At 38.1% G+C, this 16,102-nt stretch overlaps 1 protein-coding gene across 1 annotated transcript in view; it reads left to right on the top strand.

Annotated features, from left to right (window-relative positions):
* The window catches only part of DLG1 (discs, large homolog 1 (Drosophila)), a 175,067-nt gene that overhangs the window by 3,488 nt on the left and 155,477 nt on the right, over window positions 1–16,102 (top strand). The window contains exons 2-3 of the mRNA XM_010568436.1: window positions 14–365; window positions 14,500–14,666. Of these exons, the coding sequence (XP_010566738.1) occupies window positions 14–365; window positions 14,500–14,666 (519 nt within the window). The remainder of the gene's footprint in view (window positions 1–13; window positions 366–14,499; window positions 14,667–16,102) is intronic.

Raw genomic sequence — 16,102 nt, 5'->3', positions numbered from 1 at the left:
GACGGGCGGGCAGGGTCGGCTGGCGGGAGCCGGCGGTCCGCGGGCTGCGGTGCGGTGCGAGCCCGCCGAGGGGCACGGTCCCGCCCGCGCTCTCCCAGGCGCGAACAAAGAAGCCGCGGGGCTGGTCTGGGGCGGTCCCGGCCGCGGAGGCTTGTTGCGTCCCCGGCGTGTGCATCCCCGGTCCTCGTACCTGGTGCGGCGGGGTCACCGGTGTGTCTGGTCTCCGCTTGCAGATACCCAGCGAGCCCTGCGCCTCCTGGAGGAATACCGCTCCAAGCTGAGCCAGGCGGAGGACCGGCAGCTGCGAAACTCCATAGAGCGTGTCATCAGCATCTTCCAAAGTAACCTTTTCCAGGCTTTGATAGGTAAAGGCTGACTTCTCTCAAGTCTTCTCTCTGGCTTCTGCTCAAGCCGGTCGGTTCTCGCTTATGCTGTCACTTGCAGTGTTAAGAAGAAAAGGTGTTTTGCCCTTATGTTAGAAGCCATGTGCTTTTTGTCGTTGTGGTGGTGTTTTGCGTAGTAATACACGTGCTGTTACAGATCAACAGTTCGCTGGTTTCATATGCTTAGTTTATTTGAGGCTTTTGGGCCAGGCTGCTTAAAACTGTGGTGCAACTTTTTCTTCTGTGGCATGTTATTGTAGATTACTTCAGACTGTTTTTCCACATATCTTTTACTTACCTGAACAATTTCTAAGGAGTGGTGTTTGGTTGTTTTTGTTTTTTTTTTTTTTTTTTGTGAGTCCACATGTGACAGGTTAATGAATTGAAATAGTTTTACTCTAAGGTTGGATTCAGGCAAATGTTCATGCTGAAGATTCTCTAAAAACATCACAAAGTGTTTATCTGAGTACAAACTTAAACTCAATGAGAAGAAACCTCTAATGCTTCAGGGAATACTACAGTGATCTCTTCTCCTTTGTTTGTTGCATATTAAAGTGTAGTGAAAACACTACTAGTTCTTAGAGTACTTGTAGTGCTTCACTTAAAATGTTCCCGTAAGTCTTGTTGAACTACTTACATGTAACTTTTAATTTCCTGCATGTTTGTTTGGAAGAAAAATTGAGTATAGATACAACTTGCAGAATCTTGACTTTATTTGGGAACTTCTGTAGCAAAGTGGTGAGATGTGGTTTCTCCTTGACTGATTTTTCACTATCTTTATGAGAGCTAATGAATGAAAGGGTTTTGTTAGTTTACCTTAAAGATTAAATTTGTAGAGTTCTGCATCCTTTTCTTTTAACAGAGTAACCTGTGTCTGAATTGTACTAATAACAAACACTGTAGCTGATTTTGTTATTTGGCTTACTGTATGATTAGTGTCATGTAGGTGTACATCTTACTTCATAGAACTGCAACTTCTTTGAATCTATGTTGTGGTGGAAACACAGGGACAGGCAAAACATAAACATGCATTGCTGCATGTGGAATGTTTTTTTCTGGAGCATTTATTTCATCATCTTGTGTAGGTTTTCAGAAGATCGTAATCTTGCATGAGGTTTTTTAAATCATATAATTTCATGAAAGGTAGTTATGAAAATAGGTTTGTTACAGAAATCTTTTACTTAACGAAGTCTGTGCATTTCTCTTCAATACTTGGTTGATGCTAACCAACTCCATGATGAAAAGCTAGACATAATCTTTGTGGGACGTGTATGAACAGGATTCGCTTATTGGTGAATCAGAATGTTGATGCCTTATATCAGAAGCTTAATGTACTGCAGTTGTGCTTTTTATTTTTAGCTGGCAAACTTCAATGTTAGCTACCATTTTTCTTGTTCTGGGTGTGTGTATGAGTGTGTGTGTGTGTTTTGTTTTGTTTTTTTTTTTTTTAACTCTCTTGAGGATCCGTGCAGTATTTCATTTTCTCCCATTTATTGAATAAGATACCGATCTGTTAGCCTTTGATATTCTAACCTGCAAGACGTAGTTTCTTCTCATATCCACATAAGGATCTTCATGGTTTTAATAACTCTACACCTAGTAGTAGTAAACTTGAAACAGCAGGCAACCTCATGTCTGCTGGCTTCATTCTGCAAGAGCAGAAAATGGGAATGTGTTGTTGCCGGTGTGGGCTACATGGCCTGTTTTCTGGTCTTGTAAGAAGTTGTACGTTGCAACCATATAACCCTAGTTTTTGTCGAGTTCAATTCATCTGTGAGTGCACAATAGGTGTCATGCTTCTTGGGTATGTTGCATTAACTTTGCAGGTACTGGTTCACTGTATGATCATTTATTACAGAGTGTGTGCATGTGTTCCCAAACTGTTTGTCTGAAAGGTGATAACACAGAAGGCTAGTACTTTCCAAGCAATTTATGCTGTGAACTTGAGTCTTCCTCCTTTAGCCTGCTCCTTTCCATGGAAATACATCGGGGGAGTTCTTGTTTGTGGCAGGCTGCTCCTGGCTATTGTTTTCCTGGAAACATCTTTTTATAGTGTGACTACTGCATGATGGGGTAAAGAGTAGGGGGACTCCCTGGAAAAGATGTGATCTGGAGGGTGGCTCCATTTGCTGGGAAGACCTTGAGCCTGTTCCTGCCTGTCCTCTTTCCATGAAGATCTGGGAGCAGGCTGGATGAAATATTCAGTTGTGCTGCAGGTTAGGCTTACTGGGAATGTTGAATTTCACATTACTTCAAGGTTGATTTTTTTAAGTGTGCATTTTAGAGAAGTTATGACATGTTCCCAACTTAAATAGCCAATACTGTTCTGACAGAAAGTTTCAAGCTCAACTACCAAGTTATTTCTCCTATCGATACTTCTTCCAGAAGCATGATACTTCTAGTTTTGTTTTTTTTATAAAATAATACTAAAAAAGAAAAATAACTTCATCCATATATTTTCTGCTTTTTCTGCCAAGTTACCTCTATCCAAAACCTGCCTGTCCATGGTAGGTGAGAATGTTTGTGAAGGCTGCAGTCAGGATCTGTAGTCAACTTCATGTATTTTTTTTAGTATAATTTTTAACTTGGCAATCAAATGCTCTTCTTCCAAGCAATAAATAGACATTACTTTATGCACAGAAATATATCTTTGGGTTTATAATGGGGGAAGTCAGATATTCCTGAAAACTGCAGATTTTATCAATATTTCACATGTTTAGGTACACATGAAGGAATTAAAGGTTAATTTTTTTTCTTCTGAATTTTCATTTGGATGCTGAAGAATAAATGGTATTATTTTCTCATTTGAGCCTTTTTTTATGTTGTCCTCTCCTTTTAATTCTATCAATAAGATATAAGTTCAGCAATCTACAAACTTGACCTGGTTCTTAAATATATAATTATGGCTTTAAATTATTTGAATGAGAGCAATAACTAGTCAGTATGAACAACCAGTGTTATGAAATTGACAGCACAATAGTGTTATATTTTAAATGAAATAACTGTAAGAGCTTCAAATTAGTAACAAAACTGGTAACCAATTGTGACCTCCTTAAAACAGTCTGTGAAAAAGCCAATTTTTTATTTTCTATGTCTTCTGTAATGTGGTATTTCCCATTGCCGTTGCTTCAGCCAGTCAAGTGTAATTATGTCTAGTACTTTAATTAAATGAATACCAATGGCCTGTAATTAAAATCAGCTTGAGAATAAAGTCAGTTTTATGTAAATTTCCTATTGTACAGTCTCAGAATTGTGTGGTATCTTTTTTAGCTTATGATTTCTTGGTTGTAGTTGTTAGTGATGTTCTGATAATTGGTAAGGTGAATCAGTTTATTGAGAGACCAAAGATCTTCACATATGGGAGCATGAGATAGACTTAATTTCAGTTTGGTAGAGTTTGGTATTTATCTTCAAATAGTAAGGTAGTAATTCTGCAGATAAGTTCTGCTTCTAATTTAGGCACTCTTTTACTTTCTTGTAAAGGTATTTATCTTTTTGGTAATGTAAGAGGGGAACACTTGCATGCCCAAGTCTAACACTTTTGAGGGAAAAACATGTGAAGCAGACTTCTGTTTATACATAGAATCTTTTTGTGTAATTAAAGTCTGTTTTTAATGGGTTCTGTGCTGCAGTCGACTATTAAAATAGTCTTCTAAAATTAAAAATATTACTAGTTATAGCTAGAAACATGAGGTAGTTTACTTTAAAAATATTCCTTTTCCTGACAATAACTAAATCCATTTGCACAGGTGTCAGAAAAAGGGAATTCTAAGAGTCTCTACATACCCTGGCAAAGGAGTTGGCTGTGCTGTCTTTCTTGCCTTGTCTGTCTTCAGTGTTTTTTTTTTAATATATTATTTTAAATATTATTTATATATATAAAGACTTTTTAGTATAAAATGACCCAAAGTTGGTACCCTTTGGAGTAGACTGACCATGTTCCTGCTAGATGGCATGTGGCCCCAGTTCTCTGAGCTGCGTGTGGCATCTCTGTAGACATTCTTGCTCTTTTAGCTCCCTTTCAATTAGCCAGTGTGGAAATATTTTCTGTACTTGCTGGCTAAATTGAAATCAAATGCAGTTAAAGCAAAAGCACTTCTTCATAACTGAAACCAAAAGTACTTGCTGTTGGGGAAACTTCATTATCAGCTTTTATTTCAGTGATATAGTTAGTTAATAGAGCATGTGGCATGATGACACAGCTAACTTCTCAAATCAGCTTGGGCCTCAGAGAGAATTTTAGTTGTGGCTATGTGTCATTGTGTAAGACTGCCCTTCAGTTAACTCAAGGAAGGCTACTTTGTGAACTGCTTCCCATTTTCTAAATGTTACTGAGGCCCTAGTACAAGTTCTTTCAGACTCAGTTGAATAATATTTACATTAAGAATCCAGAGATTCTTGACAGTAAGTTGAGGATCTGGTTAGTCAGTGAATATTGTTTTTTTTGGTTTTTTTTTTTTTTTAATTAGAGGAAAGTTTAGAGAGAATTGGACCTTCTGTTACATTGGATACTACTAAGTTGTAGATGCTAAATAGGGTATTTATACATTGAAATCTTACCCGTGGTGCATTTCTGTGAATTTTTTTCCCAGATTGCAACTTCTGTTATATAGCATCTTTGCTCATATTTGAGGCTGAAACATCCTTGGAATATAGTTCTTGCGACTTTGAGGTCTTTGCTTTTTGGACAAGTTTCCTAAGGATATACTATGGTTATGCTTACTATGGTCTCCTTCCGAAACTTACGCAAAAGTTGGTTTCAGAGAGGTTTGACCTAGGGTTGTGTTTTCAAAGGTAGTTAAGTACTTGATTATTTAAATGTGTTTTTCTTTATCCAGACTGAGGGAAGAGAAAACATTTTAACTGGTGTCCAGATGGAGTGTTAACTCAGTCATTGTTAGTATGCTTCTGCCATGTAGTTTGTCATTGCTTCAGAATGTCCCAGTTTTTGGAAGAACTTCACATCTTCCTCTTCAAGGAACCTAATGAGTGAAACAGTCTCATTGCTCCTCCTTTTTAAAGAACTACTTACTGTTCTGTATGTATGTAATGCAGTTTGATAGCATATAAAGTTTTGGTGTTGTGTGCTTGCTTTTTAAAATGTTTTCCGTGCTGTATTATGTGTGTGTGACAGTGCAATGTATTGAATTTTGGGGATTAGGTGCTGCTTTTGGTAGCCTAAAATAGCAAGTAAGACCAGTGTAAGTTGGGTAGCTACTGGTATGTAGATAAATAGTATTGTGGCAAAAGATTATCTTTGTAGTTGTTATACTGACCGTGTATTCAGTGTTGAATAGCTGCACTGTAGAATTTATCAAGTATTCTATTCACAGGGTTGCTATTAAAAGGGGCTATTGACAAAAAAACTTTGTCAATAAATCTGCTATTCATCCAGGGGCTGAAAAGAAAGTTGAAGTTGGGAATAATGGGTATAGTTTCCAGGTTCTGGGAAAGTTTATCTTATGTCCTGTTCTCACTTTATTTCCTGTGTTCTTTTACCTGTTTTCCCTAGTTCTGAAGCCTGTCTCCTCGCATGCTGCTGTGTACCTGGCTTTGCTCCTAATCTCCCTCAACATTAGCTTTGCTGCTTGGGTACAGTGTAGAGGAAAGGGGAAAGAGTGAGAGAGGCTATTTGGCCTTAATCTTAGGCTCGCTTCCATGGTGATCCCAGCAAGCAAGAGCAGAACATCTTGTTCAGCTCTGCAGCTGGAATGCCATGTGCCTCCTGTGCATCTGGTTGCCTGTATTTTGAGGGATGGTGCTTGTTTTGGTGCAGGTGGAATGAATCTTCAAAGAAACTGAACTCTAGCAGCTGACTAGTAGTCTCCTGGCACAGATGGCTTCCTGAATTATAACTAGGCCAAATTTGCAAGAATTTTAAGAGACTGCAGAAGGTGTAGGACTGACACTAGAATAACCTCCTTAGCTTCATGTTCCTTCCCCAAATTAGGGGAGGCTCTAGAGCTCTTTGGCAAAGCTTTTATAGGAATCTTGTCATGTGCAAATATCTTCCCAGCCATGTCCTCAAAAAAACCTGAGTTATTTTGGCTTGAAATTAAAAGGTCAGCCTAAGACAGAGGTGCAATAAGGAAAACTTGTGGACAATTATAAAAACATTGCAAATTTAAGTCCTGTTTTTAGAAACTTGAGTTAGAATTGGGCTGCAGGAAATGTACAAGTGTTACTGCTGGCGTAGATGCTAGTATGTGTTGCCACCAGTGTCAGATAATTACCTTGGAGTCTGGGAGCTTACTGTTGGTAGAAGAAACGAATGCTTGTGCTGCTTCCTCTAAGCAGAGCTATGCACCTGTATGAAAGCTCAGCTTGGAGTGTTGAGTGAACTCATCCCCTAAGTAGTTTGGTTCTTTTGAACACATTTGTCTGGAGAGAAACCTTTTCAGTCCTGTACTGTCACTGTTTAGGAGACATCCTATAAGTAAGACTTAATAGTAACACTTCCTTTGTCCCTGACAGGTTTTTGTTACCACTAAAGAAGGTAGATACAATCTTTCAAGGAAAAAAAATGCAACAGTGTTATACTGGCTGCTGATTTGAAGCTGGGGTTGAGATACTTGGAGAGGGTGGAGTTTTTAGTTTGGATTTGCTTTTTTTTTTTTAGGCTTAGGTTGATGACTAAGTGTGCATGAGGTGGTATTAAATCAAGGAGTTTGGACAGCAGAAGATTGTTATACCAATTTTTGCCTATGTGATGACAACTTTAATTTTTTTGAAGTTTTTTTCTACCTTAGTTCTGAACATAAAGACCCTCTGGGTTTCTGAAGGGAAACTGGAAAGAGACAACGTGAAGATGTGGTGAAGGAGTGATTAGTAAGCAAAGAGGAAAATATGAATGAAGAGTTTGGAATGTGTAAGTGCACAGGCTGGCAAGGGGTTGAACATCTCTGACTGTAAAAAGCAGCTAGAGGAATAAAAGCAAACAACTAGATCCGAGGTTAGATGAGGGCGGTTTCAGTTGAGCGCAAACTAAGGAGCACTTGTGTTAGAAGTGGAAAACAGCATCTCCTGGAATTTGAGTTAAGTGAAGTAGTATGTGCAGAAAGGTTAGGACACAGTTACTGAAACAAGTGGAAGGGCTGAGGATGAGTGGTTGGATGCTGCAGCTTGTAGCAAAGGATCTTGTAGAACAGAACATGTGTGGTAAGAAAGTTGAACTGCAAATTGCAACTTTCATTTTTTAAGAAGTCTTGATTGTGCACAGCAGTAGTAGGTTTCGTTTTTTAAAGAAGAAAAAAAAAAACCCCAAACAACTGGAATGGGCTTTACATGGGTTGTGATGAGGCTGGTTTTCACTTTTTGTAGTATGAATGCAAACATTTATTTGACTGGACACACACACCATGCACAACACAACCAATGAATGCACAAAGGAATACTTAGTTGACTCTGGTCGTTCGCTTGGTAAATGGATATGAAGCATTTCTTTGTGTTTTGTATTTTCTTCTTGATCAGTAATAATACACTTTTCAAATCTTGGTTTACTTGTGTTAAATGGATATTCTTGGCTTGATACAGCAGGTGAAGTAAGCATGCAGGATTGAGACTTTGTTAGAAATAGTAGGAGTTCTTTACAACTGAAGAATGAAAGTCTGTAGCATTGGCAGACTCTTGCCTGTTCTGACGGTGATCATGACTCTACTTAGATTTTGTCTATACATTCATTATGTAGGGCTGCGAAGAATTTCGCAGATACCATACATCTCAAATTGCCCTGAACTGAAATAACATGTTGACCTTTGTTTTCCTTGCTAGTAGTTTTAAGACTGAAGTTTTCAGTGCTTCAGGTGCTTTTGCACGGAGCCCTAAGAAAGAAAGATGTTTTTACCACCCCCTCCACCCCCCCTAGAATTAGAGAAGTACTTAATTTGTAATGGTATGACACCTCTTCCTGGACAAAGTACAGGTAGTCAAATTCTGAACAGACCTGTTTGTTTATGAAGTTACCCATATTCAACAAAACCAGGCAATTGTATGTGCTCTATTTGGATGAATGAATGTCTGAGAAGAGGCAGACCAATGAGAGGTGACAAAGGAATTGCTTACATGGATGGATCTTCAACTGAAATGCTACACTGAAATAAGTCAATTTCTGAAAGAATTCATAAGCTCCTTGGTTGCTTGCAAGCCTGAGGGAGCATGGTTGCTCTGAAAGGTTCTTCTGAACAAAGCTGGTATTGAAATGCTTTGTGCAGTGAAGTCTGTATGTTGATGCAAATGTATCTGGTGGTTTTCTGACTTGCTGACTTTGTTGGCTGAAATTGGTTTGTTCTGCTGCTGAAAATCTATCAGAAAGCAATGCCTCATCAATGTCAGTGCAGAATTAACCATGTAGCTGGAGCACAGAAATCCTGGTCATGCTGCTGTGCAGGGGGACCTCGACAGGCTGGAGAAATAGGCTGACAGGAACCTCATGGAGTTCAACGAGGAAAGTGCGAAGTCCAGCACCTGGGGAGGAACAATCCCATGTACCAATATATGCTGTGTGCCACCCAGCTGGAAAGCAATTTAGCAGAAAAGGACCTAGGGGTCCTGGTGGACACCAAGTTGAACACGAGCAAGCAGTGTGCCCTTGCGGCAAAGGCAGCGAATGGTATCCTGGGCTGCATTAGACAAAGTATTGCCAGCAGGTTGAGGGAGGTGACCCTTCCCCTTTGCATTTTAGAATGCAAAATATTAATTCAGAGTTTATAAAAAGTGAGCAAACAGAAAACAAACATGAACTTCCTAAATTAACTCTTGCTCATGCACAAAGCTGTTAAGTACACTAGAACTGAAAATCTTCAAATGAGGATACGGTTAATACAGCATATACAAATGTGGTTGTTAACTTCCTGTATATTGTGGTAGCAGTTTGCAACTTTGTGTCGTGTATGGTGTAAGGACAACAGTTCACTGTTTTACATGCACAGTGTCCAGTACAGTTTGTTGTAGTAAATGTGTCAGTGTTTTAGTCCATGAAATGTTAAGCTTGTATGGAATTTCCTGGCATTTATTTAAGAAAAATCACCTATAACCCACAAGTGGTCAAGATGCTTAAAGTGTAAAAACGCAAAGCCTAAAGACAGTAAGTTACCATGATCATCAAAGGACTGTTTTTAATTAAAAAAAAAATAAAAAAATCATGGAATCATTTAGGTTGGAAAGGACCTTTAAAATCATTGAGTCCAACCATTATGCTAACAATGCCAAGTCCACCATTAAACCATGTCCCTAAACGCCACATCTACACGTCTTTTAAATACCTCCAGGGATGGTGACTCAACCACTTCCCTGGGCAGCCTATTCCAATGCTTGATAACCCTTTCCGTGAATAAATTTTTCCTAATATCTAATCTGAACCTCACCTGGCGCAACCTGAGGCCATTTCCTCTTGTCCCATCACTTGTTACTTGGGAGAAGAGACTGACACCCACCTTGCTACAACCTCCTTTCAGGTAGATAAGCAGTAAATGCCAATGAAATTTTAGTGATTCCCTCTATACCATAATGTTAAAGGTGCAATATCAGAAACCTAAAGAACAACATCATGTAAAAAATTACAGTGAGTTGCTTAATACTTGTTAGAAAGCCAAAACCTATTAAAATATGGGCAGGGAAGAACAGGGAATGGGAGACTGAGTGGTGGAGGGAATCCTTCCTATGGAGATGTACAGTGTTGATGGTTTCCTCCTATTCACTGTTGTGTTTTCTTGAGATTATTTCTGTTTGCTAACATACTCTGTGCTTCGTTCTTTTTTCATTACTTTGCATTTCCATGTTACATTTGAATTACTTGTATATACGTTGTGTTTTACATATGCTGGATGCTGCTTCTTTGTTCTGTTATCCCCCAAACTGTTTTTGCCCAGTTCTCAAAGCTGGTTTCCTTTGACTAGCAATTAGCAGTTGGTGAGTTGTTTATAGCCTTGAGGCCTCTGACGGTATCCTTTGCCTTTATTGTCAAGGCCTCTGCTGTCGTTCTTTGCTTGTGCTCCTCTACGCAGCTTTTTATTCTGGGGTCATGGGTAATTCATTCCCTACAGAATAACTACTTGTTACTGATATCTATTAGCTACAAAAATACACACCCCCCCCCTCTTACTTGTATATACAGCCTGTGTGTGCATGTGTACTTAAGTATAGCTTTTACTTAGCTTCGGACAGTTGTGTGATGTAACACCCTATTTTTATAAATATTTATATATAAAATACACACAGCTTATACATAAACAATATTTAAATATCAGAATTTGCTTATATATGTTACATATATATATTCTATATATATTACATGTAACACCTATTGGTTTTACATATATTTATATCGCACAAGTGTCCGAAGCTAAGTAAAAGCCATACAAATTAGATAAGTCACTTGATCTTTAGATAATTGCTGTTAGAGTTGGACAAGCTAAAACAATGCTCCAGGCAGGCCAAGGCAAGTCCAGAGGCCTGGTTATTAGCTTAACATGAGGCCCATGGCCTGTTACAAGCAATGTCAACACCTTGTTTATGGGGTTACACAGTTCCCTTAAGAAAATGCAATTATCCCATCTCTGACTTGTGAATTGCAAAGTTACAGTTGCCAAAAGGTTCATGCATAAGTGAATACAGAGGATAATTCTGCTCAGCTTTATTTTACTAGCTGATTATACTAAAATTATGTATTCCTTTCCTGTGGAAAGGTATTTGTGGGGACCTTGGCTTGACAATAAGATTTTTAGAACATGCACTGATCTTAAGTTATCCTGATTACAAGTGTACTCTCTGTTGAATATATAGCAAAAAGTATCAGACGTTCCACATACCAGTAGAAATGGCAAGCAGAGGCCTTATGTCTCATTTCTAAGGAGCAGGGAAGAAATCTATCTGAAGGAATGGTGTCATGTTGCTGGTTGGAATCCTTGTCCTTGGAGGCAGATCCTCTAGATAGGATTGATGTAGGCTCTTGAAGTGCCATCAAATATACTTAATTTAGGAGACGTTGTAAGAATTTGTTTGCTTCTGCAGTTCTGCTCTTCTTTTAATTACTATGTTGTGGTTTTTAGTGAACTTGGAACTCCCTTGTGAAGTAGATTTGGGTTTCAGTTTATATTCGGTAGATAACTCTTTCTTGTTTGCTTTAAGAGTGAGAAGTTGTAGCTTCTAGTGGATCACATTACTGGTGAATGAGCCTGTTCAAAGAACAAAACAGAGATGAGTGCAGAATACAAGAAGGGGGAGGGGGAAAATACACCAGCAAACTGCTTGTAGTTGGTCAACTTCTACTGTACTGAAAACCCCCCTGTGTTTGTCACCACTGCTTAGCTTTTCACATTAGTAATAAGTTAAGAAAAATAATTTTCTTTTTCATGTCTTAAGAGTCCTCCTTTTCAGAACTGGTGGTCTGTCACTTGCTTTGTATAGACTTTTATTCTTGTTGCCATCAAACATATTGCTGATTTGGCTACTTAATGTGGTTTTACTTGTAAGCTGACATAATTCCAGGGTGATTTTCTGTGTTGCCTACCATTCATCACTTTTTGTCACTTTGGCTTTCCTGAAACTTTGTGCTCCTATTTTTTGTCAGTCAGCTGTTCTTTCAATGTTCCCCCTTTAGTTAGAAATGTTCCCCATCTGTGTTTTCTTTTACTGTTATGTGATATCTGATCTGAATTATTTTCTGTAGCTTAGTTTTTTCTAACTTAGTTTGAGATCTAATATGTCTTGGAATTAATGTGGGAGGAAGGGACTGGGACATGAAAAGAGCACATCTAGCTTGAAGAGGGAATCTAACCACAAATGTAACTAAACAAATTAGTATTTTACTACCTGCTGTTTGTAAGAATTAGGAAAATGTTACAACTTTTCATATGTTAATAATGCATCCACAGATTAATATGACTTCAGTAGATAGTTAAGTGTGTTCATGTGATGAGATCTTTTTGTGAGCTGATATGTAGCAGTAGACCAGAAGAAATTTTTTAGGTTGAATTTAATATGGCCTGAGTTTCTGGCTTTAAAAAATGTAAATGTCCAGCACTCATTCCTTGTGGACCTAATGCATTCAGGGTGCATATACTGCTTGTTTATACTTATAAGTACTTAATGTTTGTATTCTGAATAGTAAAAACGCAAATAAATGTGTTCTTTTTTTTCTTTAAAAAAAACCCCACAACAACAACTAGATATTATCATGTAGACATCCAAGTTCCTAGAAACTTTTTTTGCAGATTTGGAGCAAGTTCAGGATAAACAGAAACTAATAACCATATTAAGTGGTGTATGTATTTCTGATATCTTTCAATAGTAAGTCTATTGTGGTGTCCTTCATAGCGAAGTGGCCATGATGTATGGGAAATGTGCTTTTTGAAACAAGTCATTCTGCAGTATAAATAAATGGCTACCTACGCTGGCAGGGACTTAAAAGAGTAGTAGCAGAATTGAGAATCGGTGCCCTAGATTTCTGTTGCAAAACAGTTGCACAAATAACCCCTTCCCATAAATAATGTAGTGATCTTTCTGGCTTGGTTGCTGTGGATTGCAGCTATAGAATCAACTTAAATGACTGCCTATTTTAATATACAAAGTACTTTCTACTGGGGGGGGGGGCGGAATCTTTACTTGGTGTGCTTGATTGATGTATTAATGTTAATGCAGCTACAAGGCAAATTTGCAACCGAGGGAGCTAATGTGAAAAAGATAGATTTAAAGGCAATTTGTGTCTCTTAGGCTGCTTTGCTCCTGTATATCTAGGTCACTTAACATCTTCCACAACCCTCACTGCTATTTCTTCCAATCAGCAGCGCTAACAGCAAGTATGACTTTAAAAATTAATGTAAGCAGTTGATAGGAATTTGATTCTTGCTCAGAGAAAAGATACAATGGAATTTGAGAATTGCTGTTTTCTGAACTGGTAGAGAGCAGGAGTGCAATGTCTATATAAAAAAAAAATCTAAGACTGGAACACCATCAACAGTAAGACTTCTCTTATTTGTGTGGTCTTTCTTTTGTGGTGTAGCTCTATAAAGGAATTAGTTATTGTACCTCTGTTAGTGATGCTGGGCAGCTGCTGAAAAGCTACAAGATTCTGCAGATTAGAGTCCTTCTTATTCATGGCTGGGTCCTATTTACTTCTTGGGCTAGCTGTGTCTGTGTTTGTCTTCTATGAAATTGGTGTAATTTAAAACACGAGTTTACAGCTTCTGTTTAGCAGACTTTTACTTCAAAGAAGAGACTAAAAGCTTTACAAGACAATTTCATTTGTCTGCCCTTCCCTTAGCCTATACCTTTTCAGATTTATTTATTTATTTGTTTTAATATGAGTGTTTACGATGTGATTACAGTTGTGGTAGCAAGTTTCATATGCTTATACTTCATAGAAAGTATAAACACCTTTGATGTTTCTTCAGATTGTGTTATTTTTGTTGGTGCTTTATGTAATGGATAGGATGTCAATAAAAAAACCCTGATGCAGCCAGATTCTTGTTCCTCAGAAGTTTCCAGCTGAATCTTCAGGGTTATAGAAAAAGCTGTTTATTAGTTCGTACGTATGACTTGTAATTCATACTGTTAGAAGTTTAATCCTATTTCTGTTACTTAGACTGAAAAAGCAGATGATGACCCATCCTGATCAATCTCCTTTTTCCTAACTTCTTGCAACTTCTCTCTCTTGCCAATTTCATCAATATACTTATATTTCTGTGGTTATTTAATTAAAACATATACCACAAAAAGGACCTTCTAATATTGCCTTTGAACAATACATGTCAGATAACCAAAGGCTCCATTAGCTGAAATTATGTATACCATAACTTGAAGCATAGACCTCCCCCCATGACTTACACTATCCCACTGCAGTTATTCCGTGTGCTTCTGCTGTTCCTGCTGCAGGTCATGCTACTGGGGTTGGTGGCAGAAGCCCAGAGTGAGTGGGGACACATAGGCTCTGAGATGATGGGGTGCAGAGAATGAGTTGTGTATCCTGTGGGGAGATTCATGTGATCTTGGAGATACACCTTCATCTGTAATAGGTAGATAAAGTAGCAGGTATCAAATTTGTTTTGCAGGAGGATGTTGTTAAAATCAGAATGTTATAGTAACTATAAAGCCTAACTTCTCAATTTTTTCACATCTTTAGATATTCAAGAATTTTATGAAGTGACCTTATTGGACAATCCAAAATGCACTGATCACTCTCAGACATCTGAACCAATACTGCCTGTGAATACCTGGGACTTCTCCAGCCTTCCAAGCACAACAGTGACATCAGAAACACTGCCAAGCAGCCTTAGCCCAAGTGTAGAGGTATGATACAGAAATCTCTGTCTTATTTTTCTTGTTGAGATTATTAGTTCAACATTGTTCTCTACACTTCCTTCATTTTATAAAATATTTATTTCCATAGAAAACTTACATTATTAAGATCAATAATATAGGGGATTTAATTATTGAAATGTTTAATAAGATGTGTGCATTTTGCTTTGTCAAAAATTTATAAACTTGTTTGTCAAATATACCATTAAGTGACCATTAAATTGGATTTATGCTCTGAATTTGGAACCTCACTGACAGGCTTAGTATTCTTGTACTCATTCATACTGACGACTCTTCAGTCACTACTTCATTAATGATTTGGGAAATCTGAAGCTGTATCTTTCTGATGGTAAACTTTTCAGTCTGTTCATAAGAAATTCTCTGCTACTTATATAGCTGTGTTCTGGAAGGACTCTTTTTGGAAAACTACACGAATCCAGTTGTCACTCATGAGTGGTGAGAAAACTGAGCAGGGAAATGCACATTGATATATATTTTCATTAAATCAAGATCTCCCTGCCCAAGTTAGTTACAATGTTGCTTGAATTTATTTGCATCAGACCTATTAATTGTCCCCAGAGAGGTGAAAGTGTGCCCTCAATACTTATGGCATTGGAAAAGGTGTGCGAGCTTCTCAGTAATAACTGAAGGCAGTGTGCTATGATGACATGTTTTTATGAAATGGTAATAGGGCTCAGAAAGAGCACTGGGGGAGACGAGCCAAAGGACTAGTGCTGCAGCCTGCAGGGAGGCTCGGGAGCTCGTACTACCCAGTGAGATAAGGTGGTTAGTAGGATGCCTTACAGAGTGAACTCTATCAGAGGCTGTTTGGACCGTGTAAGAAAGTCCACGTAGGTGCAGAACATAGGCAAGTGTGTGATGTGCTAGTGAGTTTGTGCAGTTAAAAAAAAAAAAGTGCTTGTGCTTATTGTAGCTTTTCTGAAATTTGTCATATTGAAGCTAGTACGAAATGTGTCAGAAATGCCTTAAAGGAAACTGTAGAGGAAATCTAGGAGTTGTGTTGTGTTCTTTCAAAGTAGAAAATGGCTAGCAGATAAAAGATCAGCCTAGCCAAGGACAAGAGTTACATATGGCCAAGAACAGTCACTAAAATGTCTTTACATGAAAAATCTGAGCAGCCGAGGTATACCATATTTTTCAGGTTTGTAAGTAATTAAACACTGAGAGATTAAAAGTCTAGTTGAACTTGCAGTGTAGGAATGGATTATTTTACTTTGATTTTTATGAATCTTGATTATACGCTGGAAAACTTAAATTATATGTCTCTTTGGAATCTTAGTTACCTGAAATTGCATAGAGAAGGCCGCTGTCTTTATAGTCACCTTAATGAAACTTTTCTCTAAGAATTGTCATCTTTGGAGAAAATGGAGTAATGTTAGGGTATATGAGAAATAGTATTGAAAACA

This window comes from Haliaeetus leucocephalus, unplaced genomic scaffold (genome assembly GCF_000737465.1).
Source record: "Haliaeetus leucocephalus isolate CR32 unplaced genomic scaffold, Haliaeetus_leucocephalus-4.0 Scaffold240, whole genome shotgun sequence".
Classification (NCBI taxonomy): domain Eukaryota; kingdom Metazoa; phylum Chordata; class Aves; order Accipitriformes; family Accipitridae; genus Haliaeetus; species Haliaeetus leucocephalus.
This window is presented reverse-complemented; position numbering and strand designations above follow the sequence as displayed.